We start from the raw sequence: 15,912 nt of genomic DNA on the forward strand, positions 1-15,912 counted from the left end.
CTTCCACAGGAGTGTATCTTTTAACCTGTACATTTGAAAGAATAAGAGGCCGTTCGGCATGTGAAGGACGTTCTGTCACTCAGTTAGCAAGCCATGTTCTGTGAGCCGACAGGAATCGATGCCATTACAGTCTTTGCTTTCTTCTCAACTCAAGTTTCCTGCTCGTTATGTGCGGCTAGCTCCTTGGCATGAGTGTCCGTATGCTATTCGGGGCTTACGCGTCATCCACACGAATGGGCACCGCGCGATTGGAAAAAGAACAAATATACGCCCCTGGACCTCTGCTCTCTCGAAGCTACCCCATCCTCTCGGGCAGCGGTCATCTTTCACCTACACCACCATGACTACAACACCCGAAGAGATCATCAATCGATTGCAGGGTAAATTCGAGAAAGCGCGTGAAGAGGGTGATCTGTTGTTCTTTCCCTCGACAGTGCAGAAGCATCAGGAAGGTCAGGTCGAGGTAGGTCTCTTCGGTATGCGAGATAATTGTCAGGTTGAGCAGGGCAAAATGTCGTGCTAACTATTCTCTGTATCCGGGCAGTATGAAATCAGGCTTTGTCCTGCTCTTCAGCACAAACCACACCTCCCCACCCCGCATTTCGACCCTAGTCAACAGCACTTGGGCGGCAAGCCTGATCCTTTCGCTCCGCCATACATCCCCAATCTATATATTGGGGAATTGAAGAGCGAAGAAGAGGGAAACGAGTATGTCGTATTGGTGAGCAGATTCGCTTGCTCTGTCATGTACGTATGCACAGTGATAACGGATGTACTCGGTGAATCAGTTGAACAAATATTGTGTTATACCCCTGCACTTCCTTCTGGCAAGCAAGGGTTCGTGTTGGTCATTCATTATGGATTAAGAAGCGTTCCTCCTTACCAAAAAGTATTACAAACAGAGTATGAGTCGCAGGCATCTCCTCTGCTCCCCCCTGATCTGGTCCAAGCGTACCTGCTCTTACTTGCAGCAAAGAAGGAAGGGACCCCGTTCTTCGCTTTCTACAATTGTCAGACAAGCTCGTTAAACGTCATGGGATTAGAAATTCGCTGACGAGATGTGTTGACAGGCGGAGACCGAAGCGGTGCCAGTCAACCTCATAAACACATACAATTCCTTCCGTTGGAAGATCAGAATGGCCCACCAACAGAGCGGCTTGCGAAGGCTGCGAAGCTAGAGTCTCCAGGTATGCGTCTACATAGCATCATGACAGCGAGTTCTCAGTCTCCACACCCGTGTAGAGAGGCCATTCTCCTTATCATCGCTGCCATATGCGAACCACATCTTCCGCCTCCCGTCAATGTCCACCTCGACGCCTATCGCCCAAATCGAAGAGACCCTTTCCCATTCATTCTTGTCCCTCGTCGATCTCGTAATCTCTACCGTCCGGCATCATCCAGACTACCCTGCTGGTACACCGTCTTACAATGTTCTGCTGACGCTGGAACATATGCACTTGATTCCCCGTGCAGAGGAGAATTATACCTTGAAGGAGACCGGTGATCAGTTGAGCATCAACGCTGTAGGCTTTGCGGGCATGCCGCTCGTCAAGAGCGACGAGGAGATGGAAGCGGTGAAAAAGGAGGGTGTCGGGAAGATCCTACGAGGCGTCGGGTTGGAAAGCGTCCATGAGATCCAGGTTCAAGGTACAGCTCTGGAGGTAGAGCAACTTGTTCAAACCTGAGTATTTTTCGATAATACGTACCCAGCACGCATAATATTACAGGGGATACAAGCCTCAAATCCTATAATGACATCGGAAAGTGAGATACGTATATGGAATTCGCGCAACAACGTGCATGTGCACTCCTTCAAGAGCGGGTCCAAGCAGTGATCGTCTGGGCGAAGCCGTTCCTGTTCGCGCTGTTGGGGATTATGCCCTGTTCGTTGATACTTAGCTGATAAACACTGAAAACTGTGGAGAGACTGTAGATGGAGACAGTGGAGGACGAGTCAATGTCGAGGATCTGCTGCTGGCAGTTAAAGTTGTTATCGCAAGTCTGGTCGTAATTCTTAAAGAAGGTATCAGCTCAGTTCCAATGACTGTTTGGAAAGCCAAGCATACCTGGAAGAAGCTGTAGAGCCCAGCACCTTCAAGGAGACGCTTGAGTCCCATATCTGGTGAAGACGAGCTGGTAAACACCTACCAAACACCAGAATATTGCTGGATGATGCTACTCGGAGGGACCACGCTGCGTTCTGGTTGCTGAAGCTTGGGTCGTTGTATGAGCTCACAATGCTGAATGGCGAGGGAGGAGCAGGCGAGGGCTGGTAATATGGCTGGGGAACATGAAAGGTAAATCCATACTGCAAATCAGAGAAATGATCCCATGAGCTCACTGTCTCTGTCTGAATCAAACCCAGGTAGTGATTAGATGCGCCGACAAGCTGATAGTTGTACAGGGTATGATGTTCCGCTTGATGATATTTTATTTGTTGCTGCAGCTTTTTCATTAGATGAGATACACTCACATCCTGCCAGGAAAGTGGCAAATAATCAATAAGCGTTCCGAAGCTCCAGTACTCAGCTGAATGAACTAACTTACCTGTTCCAATCATCCATACAGGGCCCTTTGACTGGGAATAGATTCCACGACCGCTGTACAAAGTGACCTGTCCTTCACCGGATGCGTCTAAATCGTGGTCTGCCAGCCACACCCATGTACCCTATGACAAGACGACCATTGAGTTGCTCCTGCTTGGGATCCCGAAACCGCTGGGACGCACCTCGAGATAGGCACTTGAACCTGCTGTCAAGTGTAGAGCCATGAAGTCGGCAAAGCAGTTGGAGCCGGTGTTTGTCTGTTTTGCGCATTGGGATGCTTGCAAATTTGTCCCGGCAGCTGCGAATGTGTTTCAACCGACGACGAAGCACTGCAGTAATCAGGATGGTGTGAACTTACTTCCGCCAAGCCTGTACCAATGAGTACGAAATCAACCTAATGCATGCGAACAAGAGGAGGCTGTTGTTCGTACCTTATATGAGAGTCCCACATCCCCGCAGCGCCTTGCTGACCGGATGGGTCGTGAACGTTCCATTCTAGGACGATCGCGCCAGCCGCTGTGTGGCGCGCCTCAGACCGTGCACTGATTCAGAGTGGGATTGTGACATACCCGGGCCACGAGTAGTGAAGATAATGTCTGAGATTTCCAGAACACCCTGTGAGTTGGCATCACCGGCCCTCACGACCACCTGAGGATTGTTCTGGTCCTGGAATGCGCTCCCGCTGCCCATGATGACAGACCATGCTTCGCCAACGATCTGCGTCCCGGCAGGGATGGTAAGAGTCGACGTGACGAGGTAGGTACCTGCGTCGAAAAAGATGATTTTGCACCCCGCGTACTGAAGCTACTTGTCAGTAGCTGCCATGTACGTAGAAGTGAAGAACGCACGGTAGCAAATATATTCTTCAATGCTGCAGTGTCGTCGGTCTGGCCGTCGCCCTTCGCGCCCTGAGCCTTGACGCTAACGATCTGATTAACGGAGTAGTCCTTATACTGTGGATGTGTCTTCCCAAATATATGCCCAGCACTGTCAAGAAGGTTGGACGCCTTAGGTATCGAGGGAATACTGGACTGAATGAATTTGCCGCTGGAGCTGGTGCCGGTATACACGTTCCCTTGAGCCCAGGAATTGATGGTCGTTGTCCCCCCGTTGAGTACGACGGGCCCACCATTGACCCCAACTGCCGTTGGGACGTTGGTCAATTTAACGTTATTGAGAACCAAAGAGCCGTCTAGAGAGCTAGTAGCCTTCGAGTATCGCACGAATATAGGCGTGTTGGTCACGACAGCATCAATAATAGCCTCAGCTCCGACTCCCTGGGTATTCGTATTTTAAGCCGAAACAGTAAAACAGCAAGGTAATGGCGATCACTGCGTACCTGGTTATCTTGAGTAGTACTACCGGTTGTCAAGTCGAATCCGACCTATAAGGAATGTTCATTTTGCGAAACATTTCAACAGGAGGGTGGACAAGCGGACCTGGCAATTATTGATATTGACTCCTTGAAACGTCCAACCTGCCTACGAGTCAAACGAGGCGGTGTAGCAAGGAGAAAGTGTACGCACCCCAGTTCCAGGAACCGAAGACGGCTAATTGAGGAACAAACGAGATCAATTAAACTCCTCTCTCGTTTGATAGTAACATACCCGTATTGGCGTTGTTAACGGTCAAATTGCGGACTGTATATCTGCGCGGATTCAGAAAGAGGTGAGTCACCCAGTTTTGAAGCTCACTGTTGGTTCCCAACCCAGATCCCATATTGACCTATGCGATAATCAGAAATTCTGCCCTGAATAAAGTAAACGCAACGCGTGATTGTAGCATACCGCCATTAAATATCAAGTCTGTGATTTTATTAGTCAAGTTTTCCTTGAGGATAGGGAAGTAGCTTACCTCCCATGAACCCTCCACTGAGCGAATATCCCTTTGAGACATGGCGATGAACGTATACTGGTAAACGTACCTTCCATTCTCCATGAAGATACCTGACCAAACATTTAACACGAGAACTATACCAAGATACGAATATCAATGCACCTCGATGTGTATTTCCGCTCGCAGTGGACATCTGCACCACGATATTGATGAGAGACGTGGCCTGAGACCCCTGCCAATGGAGGCCGGTGGCGGTCGATGCAGCGGGCATTTGACGCAGGTCAATGACGAAGTTCCGGACGGATCGGAAGCTGGGAACTCATGAGGCTTTAATGTAACCAAGAAACCACGAGCCAACTTACAAGTTATTCTGATTGGTGTACCACTGCGCACCATAGCCGTCGGGAATATAGGGATCAGCGCTTGGAAAAGGTCAGTATGTACTGTTCAAGATGAGACTAAGACGTACTCTACGGGGATATTTTAGGAAGTTTGCATTGTGAAATATGAGTATATTTCATAGGTCGAAGTAAAGCACTGACCGATAACAGCCAGGCCGGAGAAACCGGAGCTCGCGAGCAGAGTCGGAGGCGACCTAGCGTCCCCGATCATCTGAGTGTAATAGTACGCATTGAGAGGGGCGGAGACAAGGTATGTCCTGCAGAAACCGTTCGGCTATTGCACTGAGGATCTGACCATTACATAGCTCACCCTTTCGGGAAGTAGACAACGGCAGGAGTAATGCTATATTCGAGGCGTAAAACTATACCGACGCATATCATAGGGCGAAACATACGTGGATGAAGGGCAATTACCTCCTCCGCATCGATTCCCGGAGGAGATAGCATTGCTGAAGTAACTGTTAGGGGTGAGGGCGTATAGGTACGGATAAACACGGTACTTGATTGCAGCAGTATCGTCAGTAACACCGTCTCCTTTCGCACCGAAATCTTTGACGTTGCGGAAGACCTGGTAAGAGCTAGGGTTTGCGTTAAAGGCGGATGTGCCACGGTGCGTGATCGTTTCCATCCAGTATGGGTCGTTTGGGCCCGCGTTTCCGGCGCCTAGAGGAGACGAGCATGACGATCCAAGGCCAGAGACCAGTGTGAATGTCCCAAACAGGAGAGCCAGCAGGAACGCCATGGAGTTGGAGGACTTGATCAGCCCCATATCGAGGGCTTTCCCTGGAAAAGGTGGGAGGGCCTTGACGACCAGAGCTTGAAAGCGCGGGGCTCTTATACAGGGCGGAAAGCGCACGAGTTTCAAGCATACTCAATGCATGCACGCTTGACATCTCCATGTAGAACCAATCTCGTGCTTCAGGGACCATGCACAGTGAGCAAAACGCGGAGGGAGTAGGATTCATACGGTCGCAGAAGTGATTCACAAAGAGAGCTCGCCGAGAAGGAGGAGCGTTGCCAAGGATCATGAGGGAGTTCGCCAAAAGAGGCCCAAACCCCTCCCATCCCATACCTTTGCGAAGATGGATACATGAACGACAGGGGCATAGGTTCTTTCCCGGCCATCCATCAGACTGGGCTCCATGCGCTCAGGCCCGACTGCCCTCGAGCTACGATGCGTCAGAGACCTGTTCAGGCGTACCGGCATTTGGCATAGCAAATCCGAGGGCCGAGGAATAAGGATCAGACGCATTAGCCTGAGCAGTGAGAGCATGTGGTATAGTTCACGCGTAGCTTATCATCTACGGGACTGAAAGTCCATAAAGCAGACAGTACGTCGGATTAGGTTGCTTGCTGTCTTCTGCTGCAGATGCAGCTGAGTCGACATAGTTGAGCGAAGGCTTAGAGGACGCGTAACGACGGTCAGATGTCTTCATACTTCTTCATACCTCAGACCTCAGACGTTGCCATTTCGGCAATCGACCTTTTGACGGTAGTACGGTGCGCCAAGCATGGGTCTCAACGTGAGTATCCGATGGTCCCGGTCAGCCGTAGAGACCTAAGTAAGGCCTGCTCAAGATTCCCAGAGCGATCTGCCGCTCCCCTCCTTCCATGCCTTCTGACGTGAACGGAGCTAGGAGACTTGCTCGCTATATCCACCGGTCGTCACCGACTGTGTGCTGCAGCTGCGAAGTGCTGGTCTTATGACTGAGGCAGCCATGAGGATCAAGACCCTGAGTAGGTGGTTGTCGAACATTAGCTCTCTTGTTTAACTTACGGTTCATCAACACAGATGATTGGATTAAGCAACTGATAAGACAGAATCACCTGTCCTGCCACTCAGTGAGCTGTGGATCAGCCAGGGTCAGCACAGTAGCGAGAGGGAAGCCAAGATCAGATGGTACAGCGGCGATTGACTGGAGGCAAGAGACAAGCCCGGCCGCTATTGTGTCGGATCCGCTGGAGACGAGTTCGGGCATCGGACCCGACTACGTCCAAGGATGTAACTTAACCAGAGAGCAGTGGCCTCTGCTGACAGTGGTCCATGTAATGGTCGAAGGCGACTTGGATTTGACCTCTGCTGTAGAGTAAGCGTAACAAGCCGTCTCTATGCCGAAACTTTCTAGATACTGCGTATTACTGTACTGGGGCGCGACACGGTCACCTGACCCAATGTGGCTCCGAGTCGCGTCTCCGAGTCCTCGCGCCCGAGTCCAGTCGTGTCCGGAGCAATATGTAGCACAGCATTCCCACAACCGAACAGTGGCCGTTAGGACCCGAATTAGACTGCTACTTCAGGCTCCTTTCTAGCGGGATATTCTCCTCGCTGGCACAAAAATCAGGATCGTAGCCGCCCCAAGTCGGGATCATAAATAGCATCCCGCGGTAGAGTAGCGCCCAGAAAGCCCCTGCCCGGGTCTCACCCATCGAGCGATCTTTCTGAGACATACAGACAAACTCGGTGCGAGATCCTATCATGCCTATAGCAAGCCAGGTACGCATTTAGTTGTTATTGGCCTACAGTCGCATATATTGGCATAGCCGTGTCGCAGAAAGGAGGCTTTGACGCGAGTGGTAGGAAGAGCGAGCCGAGTCAGGTCGAAATACTAATACAAAGGAATACAAAGGAATACAAAGGGGTAGGCATATGAGCAGACTATTTGACGTAGATATCTATATCTGTCGCCTCGCAGCGCTTTCAAGCAAAGGCTTCTGCATCTCCGGCCTCGTCGACACCAAAAGCAATCTTGCCGATACTCCCCCCCTTCTCGATAGCTGCATGACCTTCACGCAAACCCTCGAGGGACAGCTTGAATTTCTGCGTCAAGTGGCAACGGATGCTGCCTTCCTCAACTAAGTCTGCCAGCTCCGTAAGGATTCTGTGCTGGGATTCCAAATCAACCCCGTAATATGGCTTCGTGCCAATAACCTCCCAAATGAAGGCCAGAGACTTCGCCATAAATGGCGTGCCGTACATTCTCGCTTGACCCTGGACGATTGAGCATACTTTACCTAAAGGCTCGCATATTTTTGCGCAGGCGTCCATGTATTGGTCAGTGGAATGAGTGATGAAAATGTACCTAAGATGGAGCCATTCGGTCAGCGCAGCAGACTTCGGAAGACCCCAGCGATTATACCTTATGGGTACTTCGAGGCGCAGACTGTCGATCTGCTCCTTGAGATCCTTTCGATGATTGATGACATGCGTCGCCCCCATGGCTTTCGTAAATTCCTGGGTCTCCGGGCGAGACGCCGTTGTGACGACTACAGGTAACTGCAAAACTGTTCGAGCAATTTGGCTCGCAACAGAACCGACACCTAGCAGACTTATCAATATACCTGTGAAGTTTGACAAACCATTCCGCACCCCCAGCTCCATTAATGATTAGTAGACCCGCACGTTCGCCTTTCCTGATCTCCATCCTTTCGACGAGCGCTTCATATGCCGTCACGTAAGTCAACGGCATGGCAGCCGCCTCTACGAAGCTCAAGTTGTGCGGCTTCCTGCCCACGCTCCTTTCATCTACGAGTTGCCATTCGGCATTGGAACCTTGTCGAACCGGACTTCCGGAATAGAACACTTCGTCCGAAGGTTTGAAGAGGGTACAGTCTTTACCCACTTCTTCAACGATCCCTGCTGCGTCGAAGCCGCAAATCTGGTAAGGGCGCGGAACACGGTCGTAATAGTCTTAAAATAACGTCATAGATCAGAACCATGATCGCTCCAGGGATGGGCGCCATTGCTAACCTGGATAATCATCGTACCTCCCTGCACGCACTTTCATGTCTATCGGGTTCACGGAGCATGCCAGGACGCTGAAACCTCATCGTCAAACGGCATATCTCCAAGATGAAATACACAAGCTCACCGGACCAAAATGTCTCGCCCCGTTGGCGAAGCGGGCTTGGGCACCCGACGATGCTCGAGTCTATCGATTCCCCCGTAGTTTTCGACAACGACAGCTTTCATGGAAGCCATGAGGGCGTCACAATACTAATGGTTCTGAGTTTTCCCTGTCTTTTATCTTGCTTGCAGGACTCGATCTGACGTCATGCTCCCCACATACACTGGACACACGTCCTCCGTAGAAGACCGCCTCGAAGGCGTCGCTATTGGGAGGCAGTTGGGACTGAGCAAGAATGTACACGCTGGGCGAAGAATCCTCTCACCATGCCGCTTGATGCCCGTATCCGTACCCGTAACGAGCATCGCGCAGCGGATGGCAGTCGGGCTGCATTGTGTTAGACTTCTGACAGGCAAATACAGTATGCGCGGGTGCTGTTTACAGCAATCGGCGAAACGATAGAGAAGTTTGAGATTTTCCGCACTCAGCAGCCGCTCCACGGCTTACTTATTGGAGTAGGGTATCACCAATTTTGCTCCGCTAATGCTGTGTCCTGATCAAAACAAGAGTGGTGAGTCGTGGTGCACTGTGGACCCAAGTGGGGTATAATTACCTTTCCGGGCTCGGCTGCCTGCGCGAAAAATTCTGAAAGTTCTCTATCGTTTCGCCGATTGCTGTAATATAATCCGGAGACCCGCGCGTGATGCGGTAAATGTATATCTGTCAAAGGTACAGCAGAAGGAATACCGCCACTGCTCGGAGCCCAAGCTCAAGGGCTAAGAGTGCCGGAACCCTCACGATATTCAGCCTCAAGTAAGTAGTAGCCAATACAATCGCGGCGAACCCTACGTAGTGCTTCGTCCCCGTATCGCTTGGTCAGTGCAGGGCCGGATGGCCCGATCCTCGAGGATGAGCCGAAATAGGTTTCTTTCATCGATATTTTTCGGAGGAAAAGGCCACCCTTCCAATATAATACGCTGTTCATGCCGTCTTCAAACTTCGGTGATAAGCGGGATTCGCTGAATAACATTTTGTTACGTAAAGATCAAGAGCCATTGTACGTGAAAGAAAACAGCACTTACTACTGCCCTTTCCCCACTGTAAAGTGCAGTAGAATGGTGCAAGATGCGAAGGTGAACCGCAAGTGTATGGCACACCCGAGCCCTCCTTCAAGTTGCCCTTGACAATGGCGACCTCTCAGCTCAAGGGAGTTATATCGACCTAATCGTTGTCCGTCCAGAAGTTTATTCACTCCAAAAAGTGAGTCCCAAAGGACTATGGTAAAGCCCTGGCTAGGCAGCAGGGCGTGACCGTTGATGTTCCGGGCTTCCGATCTGCGTCTTCTGTTCCGCGCAACAGGCTGGAAGGTGGAAACCTGCGAAACGCAGCGCATTTGCCTGAGAATGGGCTGAAGGCAGAGAAGAAAACCGGTCAGCTAGTATCGGGCGTCTTGATGTTGCTTCAGCCTTCAGCGCTTCAGCCACTGGCACTCGCCAGTGAGATTCCCACGGACAACACGGAAGTAAGTGGACGAAGGTTCGCTTCTCCACCGTGTTCTTCCAGATGCAATCGCCTTACGAATTTTACGACTGCACGTACGCCTACTGGGCTATCATAGTGCTGTCGTGAAAACTATCAAAACGCTTCTTCATAATCTTTCAATCTGACTACACCCTTTCTACGAGGATATTCCGATATAGCCTTCGGAAAACTGGATTGTGAAACGTGTTTATGGGATAATGTACGCAATGCTGCTTGGAAGCAGACACACATCCTGGAGAGGAATGAGGCCGTCAGCACAACTTCGGTCCGTCGTCCGGCATCATTTGCGTCAGCGAAGCTGAACTCCATTAGCCCGCTGCTATCGGGTTCTTCCAGGGACAGTTCCAGCAGTCACAGTCTTTCGATTATTAACCGCATCTATTACATGACCTGCCATTTGCATGAAGTTTCAGCGGTCATCATCATATAAAGTCATACGGGATGGCGGCCTGCCGTCACGGTAGTGCACCCGCGTCCAACGCTCGGGCATAGTGATTCTTTTGAAAGCACAATATCCGCATTAGAAAACCGCCGAGCTCCCCATGTTGATCATCAAGTACGTTCCGGGTCTTATACATTATTGGCACGCGAAATACCGCCCGCTCATCCTGAGCCACATTTAGAATCGTCCCATTGGGACTCAGGTTTGACCGGGGTGCAAGACGATCGGTGCGTATGGTGTCATGTCAAGTGTACGCCTGATCTCGTAATTCACGACGTGGAAAGATACTGCGGTATTATTATCCTTCACTCTGAGGTATAAAAGGGATGTCCAGTTGTTGGAATCAGCTTAACGGCGCACAGCAGTCATGCTCTCGTTCATTACAGCGGGCGCCCTCCTTTGGGCTACCTTGGTGCTGTCCAGCCCGGCTCCACCACCTACCCCCCAAGGAGGTGTTGGACTGGAAGCTACCCCGTCGTACCATGTCACCTCCGACTTTGATTTTCAATCTCTTGTAAGCACTATTCATTAACCTTACCTCAACTCTCAAATTTGCCTATCCCTCACCACGTCTATAGAATCTGGCTCTCAATCAGGAGTATATTGAACTTGACCTTTTCCACCATGGTCTTGCTGTTTTCTCCGTTGAAGAATTCGAGGCCGCTGGGTTGGACGCCGAAGACCGGTTTCTCATCGAGTTCATGGCTGATCAAGAGGCCGGACACGCAATTCTCGTCTCTAACATGCTTGGTGGTAAGGAATATTCGCTGCGCCCACCCGCATGCTTTGCTCACCCACTTGGTTGCTCGTGGCAGCCCGAGCGGCCAAGCAGTGCAATTATACTTACCCTTTCGATACTGTTCGGGAGTTCGTTGATTTCTGCCAAAAGGTCCGTCTCTTGTCAAGGATCGCAACAGATCACTAATCAATAGTCTTGCGGCATTGTTGTAGCTGACTCGCTTTGGGGAATCCGGTGTCTATGGTTTCCTGGAGCATCTAGACAACCGAGCGAGCGCGGAGATGCTTCTGCAATCGATTACCACTGAAGCCAGACAACAGATGATCTTCAGGCAATTCGAGGGCTTGTTCCCTATGCCGGTACGTCACCCGTATCGGTTCCGAGATCGGGCTCTCATCCACGAATTGTAGGTATATTTTGAGACGGGTATCACTCAATCAATGGCTTGGACCCTGCTATCACGTTATATTACTCATTGTCCTGAAGAGAACCCGCGCATCGAGTGGCAGAACTTCCCAGCCCTTTATGTCGTTGTAAGTCTTGCCACAAGTTGCTCGTATGGCCCGGAACTCACATGTCACACAGAATGACCCCACTCAACGGGCTCTTGCGATGAATGTTACCCCCTCCATCACGCATAATCTGTCTCTGCCATTGACGACTCCTGGTCAACAAGTCGAGTTGACCTGGGAGGACCCTGGTAAGACCGTCGGATATGATGGCTTATACACCACCACGACAACCGCAGGAGCTCCCAAAGTCAGTCGTCGATTCATTCTGACTTGACGTCGTCTGATGGGTTTCCCTGCAGTATGCAGCATGGATAGCTCAGCTGAACATCACGTATACGCCCTTGGAGAACATCAATGGGAATTGCGCGTCCACGAAGCAGCCAATCGGCGAAGTTTTCGGCGTCAATACCGCTCCTATTGTCAACGGCACGATGTAAGCCCCGTTCCACTCCACCTGAAGCTATTATTGAAATTATATTTTGGCAGCTTTGTCCTCATCACGGATGATAACCCAGTCATTACGCCGGCTAATCTGTCTCTCTTGAACGCTCACGTCGTAGCTGGACCTGCTATCTATCAGGCAGGCTGATTCTAGCTGGAGATTAGCGCCGCGGACGAAGGGGGATCTGACGACGTACGGACACTCACTATCTACGCTCTTATTGGACCCTGTCCCGAGTGATCCGGGTAGTAAAGACATGGACGGACGTATTTGCTTGGACGTTGTTTATTTTTGTCAGTAGGCTACTTCGGTACCCGAACACTACAGATTTGCTTGGTCGTCTCCGGAGACCGGACATATGACTGTAGAAAGACAAGACGCGATCATGCAAGTGCGGGGAAAACTTATGGGCGAGCTACTGTAATTTATCGGTACGGAGGGGTGGCAGCCTTGGGATTCTGGATGCCTCAACATATCTCGATCCCGTCCTGATTCTTCCTGAACATCGAGTGGGAGTCGAGCTAGACTTCCTCCGCGGCCGTGATCTCGATAGTTGGCCTACGTGCGTAAACATACTAGTTTGCGAATAGTGCGTCATGTACATACCGGATACCACTCAGCTAGATCTCATCGTGGTATCGGTCACCGGGGGTTCTGCAGGTCACCCACGGAATGCCGTACGCCTGGGACGGGTCCGTGGTGAAAACCGTGGTAAGTACTGGGCAGACTCTAATGGTACAACGATTGCAGTGCCCGTCCGAGAAGCGGTTCCTGATCGCAGAAGACAGTCCGTACTTAGAATCGCGGTCAAGAAGCTTGCGTTATCCTGACATTGAGTTTAGTGATGTTCACACTCAACGCCACCGATCGCGACGTCCATAATGCATCCCGCTTTTGCCTCGTCTACTTCCGATAGGCCTTTCTGGCTAACTATGCCCCGTAGCAGAAGCTCTAACCCGGCTTTTGGCTACTACAGTCACCGATCTGCCTGTTCTATATAGGGTCCCGCCCGGCGCCCTTAGGGTCTGAGTCAGGCTTACCTGCATCCCGCTGTAGCCATTGCAGCCGTTTGCAGTTCGATGGGCCCATTTCTTGAAAATCATTTACAGTCGGACCATGTCGGAGAGGGGAATTCAAGTCCCCGAGGCCTCAATATCAGACCATTTGGACTTCTTTTAATTCCTGGGACGTCCCTGGCACCATGTCCGACACACTCCGACTATATGTGACTTTCTGAAGTGATGGCCTAACGATCTGCAAACGGCTGTGATTGCGGTTTCCGCTATCCGGAGTGCTATCCGGAGTACCGAGGACAACGCTGTCCTGTTTAGATCGCCGTCCTCTATCTGACAGAGCCCTTGACAAGGCAACGGTATGCCTGCCTGGATGACCCACCTGACCCGAAACGTTTTCCGAGAAAGTAGACTTACCTGCGCTTGACTGTAGCCGTGCGAGGGCCATGAGTGTTCGCGGGATCCGTCATGTCAAGTTAATGTATTAAAGCGTGTGTGCTCTGTTCCGCACGTACTTACATGCAACCAAGAAAGTGGCGAAAGCCGGTGTCAAAAATAAGCGTCAAATGGACTACCACTGTTGTGTTCTGGTATGTAGACGTCTTCCGTAGCGAATCTGCTCGCGCCGACGCGCCCACGGTTGCTTGAACTGTTCCGCCGCTCAAGTAGCTTCTGGATTAGTGACGACAGCACCTCGAAGTTGGGTAGCCTCGTGCTGTCCGCGCCGAAGGCAGCAACGACCCGGGGCAGACCGTCCGATATCTCTGGGCAATCCAGTTTGCTGCAGATGAAGTCGATTTCCATGTGGCGGATGCGCTCGTACCTGTCGCGGGAAGAATCATGAGGGTACCTTCAATGTCTCGGATATCAGCGGACGGACCGAGAGGTGAACGTCGAGAATAACTCGTCCAGGATGTTGTGGACGGTCAGCCTATTGCGAAGCTCATCGAAGGCACGGTCCTCTAGGTCCGCTATGCCGTACTGTGGTCCGTTCAGCTAGGTTGCCAGCCAACCAATCACGACTCTGGCTGATTACTCACTTTATCGGCCAATCGATACATTGATTTAGGCGAACATGAAGGCGGTTTCATGGCGGCGATCGCGGATTGCGCTTCCAGCCTTTCTGATTTCTTCTGTTCCTTTCCCTCGGAGGTGAGGGGGGAGAATACAACCTCCCCGGTATAGCAGTACCAGACGAACGTTCTTAATCTGTACAAATGCAGTGAAGAGATGTCCGGAAAGCGGGACAAGCAATACGAACGTCTTGTGGGCGATGTCCTTCACGTGCGCAGTTCTGCCTGGACCGCGCCCTGCCGATGAGGCATCTTGCTATGTAATGGGTGATCACAGAAGGTTACATGCTACTATTACTTACTTCGAATGGGTGCCGCACTGTCACCGTCAGGGTCGTCTTCACCTGCATCGAGGTCGCTGTCGGAGTCGTAACCGTACTCCTCCGCCGAGCACGACGATTCTCCCGGTTGCAGGGCGCCGCCTCCGAGCTCATTCACGGATGACTCGGTGAAGTAGGCCCTTGAAAACACTGCGCATAGGTCAGCATCAGGCTTGCGTGGCCTCGTTGCAAGGGTACACACTTGTCTCGAAATAGGTCGATTTAGCCTTCAAGATGGTGCTGTTAGCATAAATAGGCAACGGCCCGGACACCTGCCCGTCGACCATGCGACGAGAGAACCCATAGATTTTGGTATCTATGAAATCACCCTCGTCAAGTGACGATCGCAGCGCAGAACGCAAGCTGCTTGCTACACGGGCGTCCGCTGGGGCCGTAGAAACGTCCATACGGTGCTCAGAGGGGTTCTCTGCGCGTACATTGAATGATATTGTAAGTTGGGCCAAGTTGGTACCAATGATCTTCATTGTAGCGAGGTGGGTGACCGAGTAGGGCGGTCTGAGTATGGTTGTCCTCGAGACGCCCGACTGTGATACAGCAAAGCCCTCGCCGTTGGGAGACCCACCCATAGCGCGCAGGAAATGCGGCGGCGTTCCCCCTGTGCTCTCAGCTAACACCGTGACCGTTAGCTGCCCCAACTTGGGGTTAACACGGGAGGGGTCAATATGGATCCAAGGCTGCCTAGTGAACCCCGAACGCCTCCATTGGATTATGAAACGATGATTGTACCCGCAGGGTTCAGAATATGTGGGCTCCCCGTAATCATTCGATGCAGGATCCGAAAGAGAGCGCGCATCGCCTTTCAGCCTGAACTTCGAGACGATGCCGCTTGTCGTCTCGGTGTCTTCGCCGATGCGTTCCATCGCAACAGTCGTAGCCGGGTCTCAAGAGACGAAAGCAGGACACGCAGACTAGCGTTAGGTGGAAGAAGAGCTCGACGACAGGTTTCGTACTCATGCGTAGTCCCACAGTCGACAGGTAATGTCTGCCTCAAGTCTTGCTTTCATCACGCCTAACGACAAATCCTTGGTGCTCGATTGGCTCGACGACGTCTCCGGTACTCGGTCGAGTTGGTTCCGGTTTACTTCTGTGCCACAAGCGCGTTCGTAGAATGACAGTGTATTGGCGGTCGGAGACAGGGCGACAGGGAGGGAATAAAACATGGGGCGTGATGGACTGCAGG

At 51.5% G+C, this 15,912-nt stretch overlaps 6 protein-coding genes across 6 annotated transcripts; 3 read left to right on the top strand and 3 right to left on the bottom strand.

Moving 5' to 3' along the window:
• Positions 1-196: 196 nt before the first annotated feature.
• GLOTRDRAFT_115218 (uncharacterized protein) lies at positions 197-2,756 on the top strand. The gene is made up of 11 exons (XM_007866132.1): positions 197-463; positions 545-721; positions 789-837; positions 903-1,010; positions 1,071-1,187; positions 1,243-2,023; positions 2,077-2,092; positions 2,149-2,281; positions 2,342-2,421; positions 2,548-2,668; positions 2,729-2,756. Exons 1-6 carry the CDS (start codon positions 341-343, stop codon positions 1,683-1,685), a joined length of 1,017 nt encoding a protein of 338 aa, XP_007864323.1. The 5' UTR covers positions 197-340; the 3' UTR covers positions 1,686-2,023; positions 2,077-2,092; positions 2,149-2,281; positions 2,342-2,421; positions 2,548-2,668; positions 2,729-2,756.
• Positions 1,813-5,415, bottom strand: GLOTRDRAFT_137578 (exo-beta-1,3-glucanase; the record flags this gene model as incomplete). Its single annotated transcript, XM_007866133.1, has 24 exons — positions 5,284-5,415; positions 5,179-5,232; positions 5,094-5,126; positions 4,921-5,040; positions 4,745-4,804; positions 4,545-4,693; positions 4,471-4,492; positions 4,401-4,417; positions 4,334-4,351; positions 4,241-4,271; positions 4,154-4,194; positions 4,073-4,096; positions 3,986-4,023; positions 3,886-3,930; positions 3,395-3,823; positions 3,116-3,344; positions 2,978-3,062; positions 2,905-2,915; positions 2,729-2,844; positions 2,548-2,668; positions 2,342-2,418; positions 2,149-2,281; positions 2,067-2,092; positions 1,813-2,013 (listed from the first exon to the last, which is right to left on the bottom strand). The coding sequence occupies exons 1-24, from the start codon at positions 5,409-5,411 to the stop codon at positions 1,813-1,815; spliced, it is 2,208 nt and encodes a 735-aa protein (XP_007864324.1). The 5' UTR covers positions 5,412-5,415.
• A 1,960-nt stretch (positions 5,416-7,375) lies between these two features.
• GLOTRDRAFT_137579 (zinc-binding alcohol dehydrogenase) lies at positions 7,376-8,762 on the bottom strand (the record flags this gene model as incomplete). The annotated part of the gene is made up of 5 exons (XM_007866134.1): positions 7,376-7,863; positions 7,921-8,101; positions 8,151-8,471; positions 8,532-8,599; positions 8,653-8,762. 5 exons carry the CDS (start codon positions 8,760-8,762, stop codon positions 7,482-7,484), a joined length of 1,062 nt encoding a protein of 353 aa, XP_007864325.1. The 3' UTR covers positions 7,376-7,481.
• An 849-nt stretch (positions 8,763-9,611) lies between these two features.
• On the top strand, positions 9,612-10,257 carry GLOTRDRAFT_92314 (uncharacterized protein; the record flags this gene model as incomplete). The annotated part of the gene is made up of 4 exons (XM_007866135.1): positions 9,612-9,685; positions 9,869-9,888; positions 9,915-10,150; positions 10,192-10,257. The coding sequence occupies 4 exons, from the start codon at positions 9,612-9,614 to the stop codon at positions 10,255-10,257; spliced, it is 396 nt and encodes a 131-aa protein (XP_007864326.1).
• Positions 10,258-10,979: 722 nt separating this feature from the next.
• Positions 10,980-12,579, top strand: GLOTRDRAFT_120491 (uncharacterized protein; the record flags this gene model as incomplete). Its single annotated transcript, XM_007866136.1, has 8 exons — positions 10,980-11,126; positions 11,191-11,365; positions 11,428-11,501; positions 11,564-11,710; positions 11,762-11,884; positions 11,937-12,110; positions 12,163-12,296; positions 12,350-12,579. 8 exons carry the CDS (start codon positions 10,980-10,982, stop codon positions 12,450-12,452), a joined length of 1,077 nt encoding a protein of 358 aa, XP_007864327.1. The 3' UTR covers positions 12,453-12,579.
• Positions 12,580-13,781: 1,202 nt separating this feature from the next.
• Positions 13,782-15,592, bottom strand: GLOTRDRAFT_137581 (uncharacterized protein; the record flags this gene model as incomplete). Its single annotated transcript, XM_007866137.1, has 6 exons — positions 13,782-14,141; positions 14,199-14,299; positions 14,359-14,527; positions 14,580-14,628; positions 14,694-14,861; positions 14,914-15,592. 6 exons carry the CDS (start codon positions 15,590-15,592, stop codon positions 13,868-13,870), a joined length of 1,440 nt encoding a protein of 479 aa, XP_007864328.1. The 3' UTR covers positions 13,782-13,867.
• Positions 15,593-15,912: the final 320 nt, after the last annotated feature.

The sequence above is a fragment of the Gloeophyllum trabeum genome, assembly GCF_000344685.1.
Source record: "Gloeophyllum trabeum ATCC 11539 unplaced genomic scaffold GLOTRscaffold_00004, whole genome shotgun sequence".
NCBI classification, from domain to species: domain Eukaryota; kingdom Fungi; phylum Basidiomycota; class Agaricomycetes; order Gloeophyllales; family Gloeophyllaceae; genus Gloeophyllum; species Gloeophyllum trabeum.

Coding starts and splice junctions, on each gene's coding strand:
- GLOTRDRAFT_115218 (XM_007866132.1), top strand. CDS start 341: ATGACTACAACACCCGAAGAGATCATCAATCGATTGCAGGGTAAATTC. Junction 1,011..1,070: donor GTTCTTCGCTTTCTACAATT/GTCAGACAAGCT, acceptor ATGTGTTGACAG/GCGGAGACCGAAGCGGTGCC. Junction 1,188..1,242: donor TGCGAAGCTAGAGTCTCCAG/GTATGCGTCTAC, acceptor ACACCCGTGTAG/AGAGGCCATTCTCCTTATCA.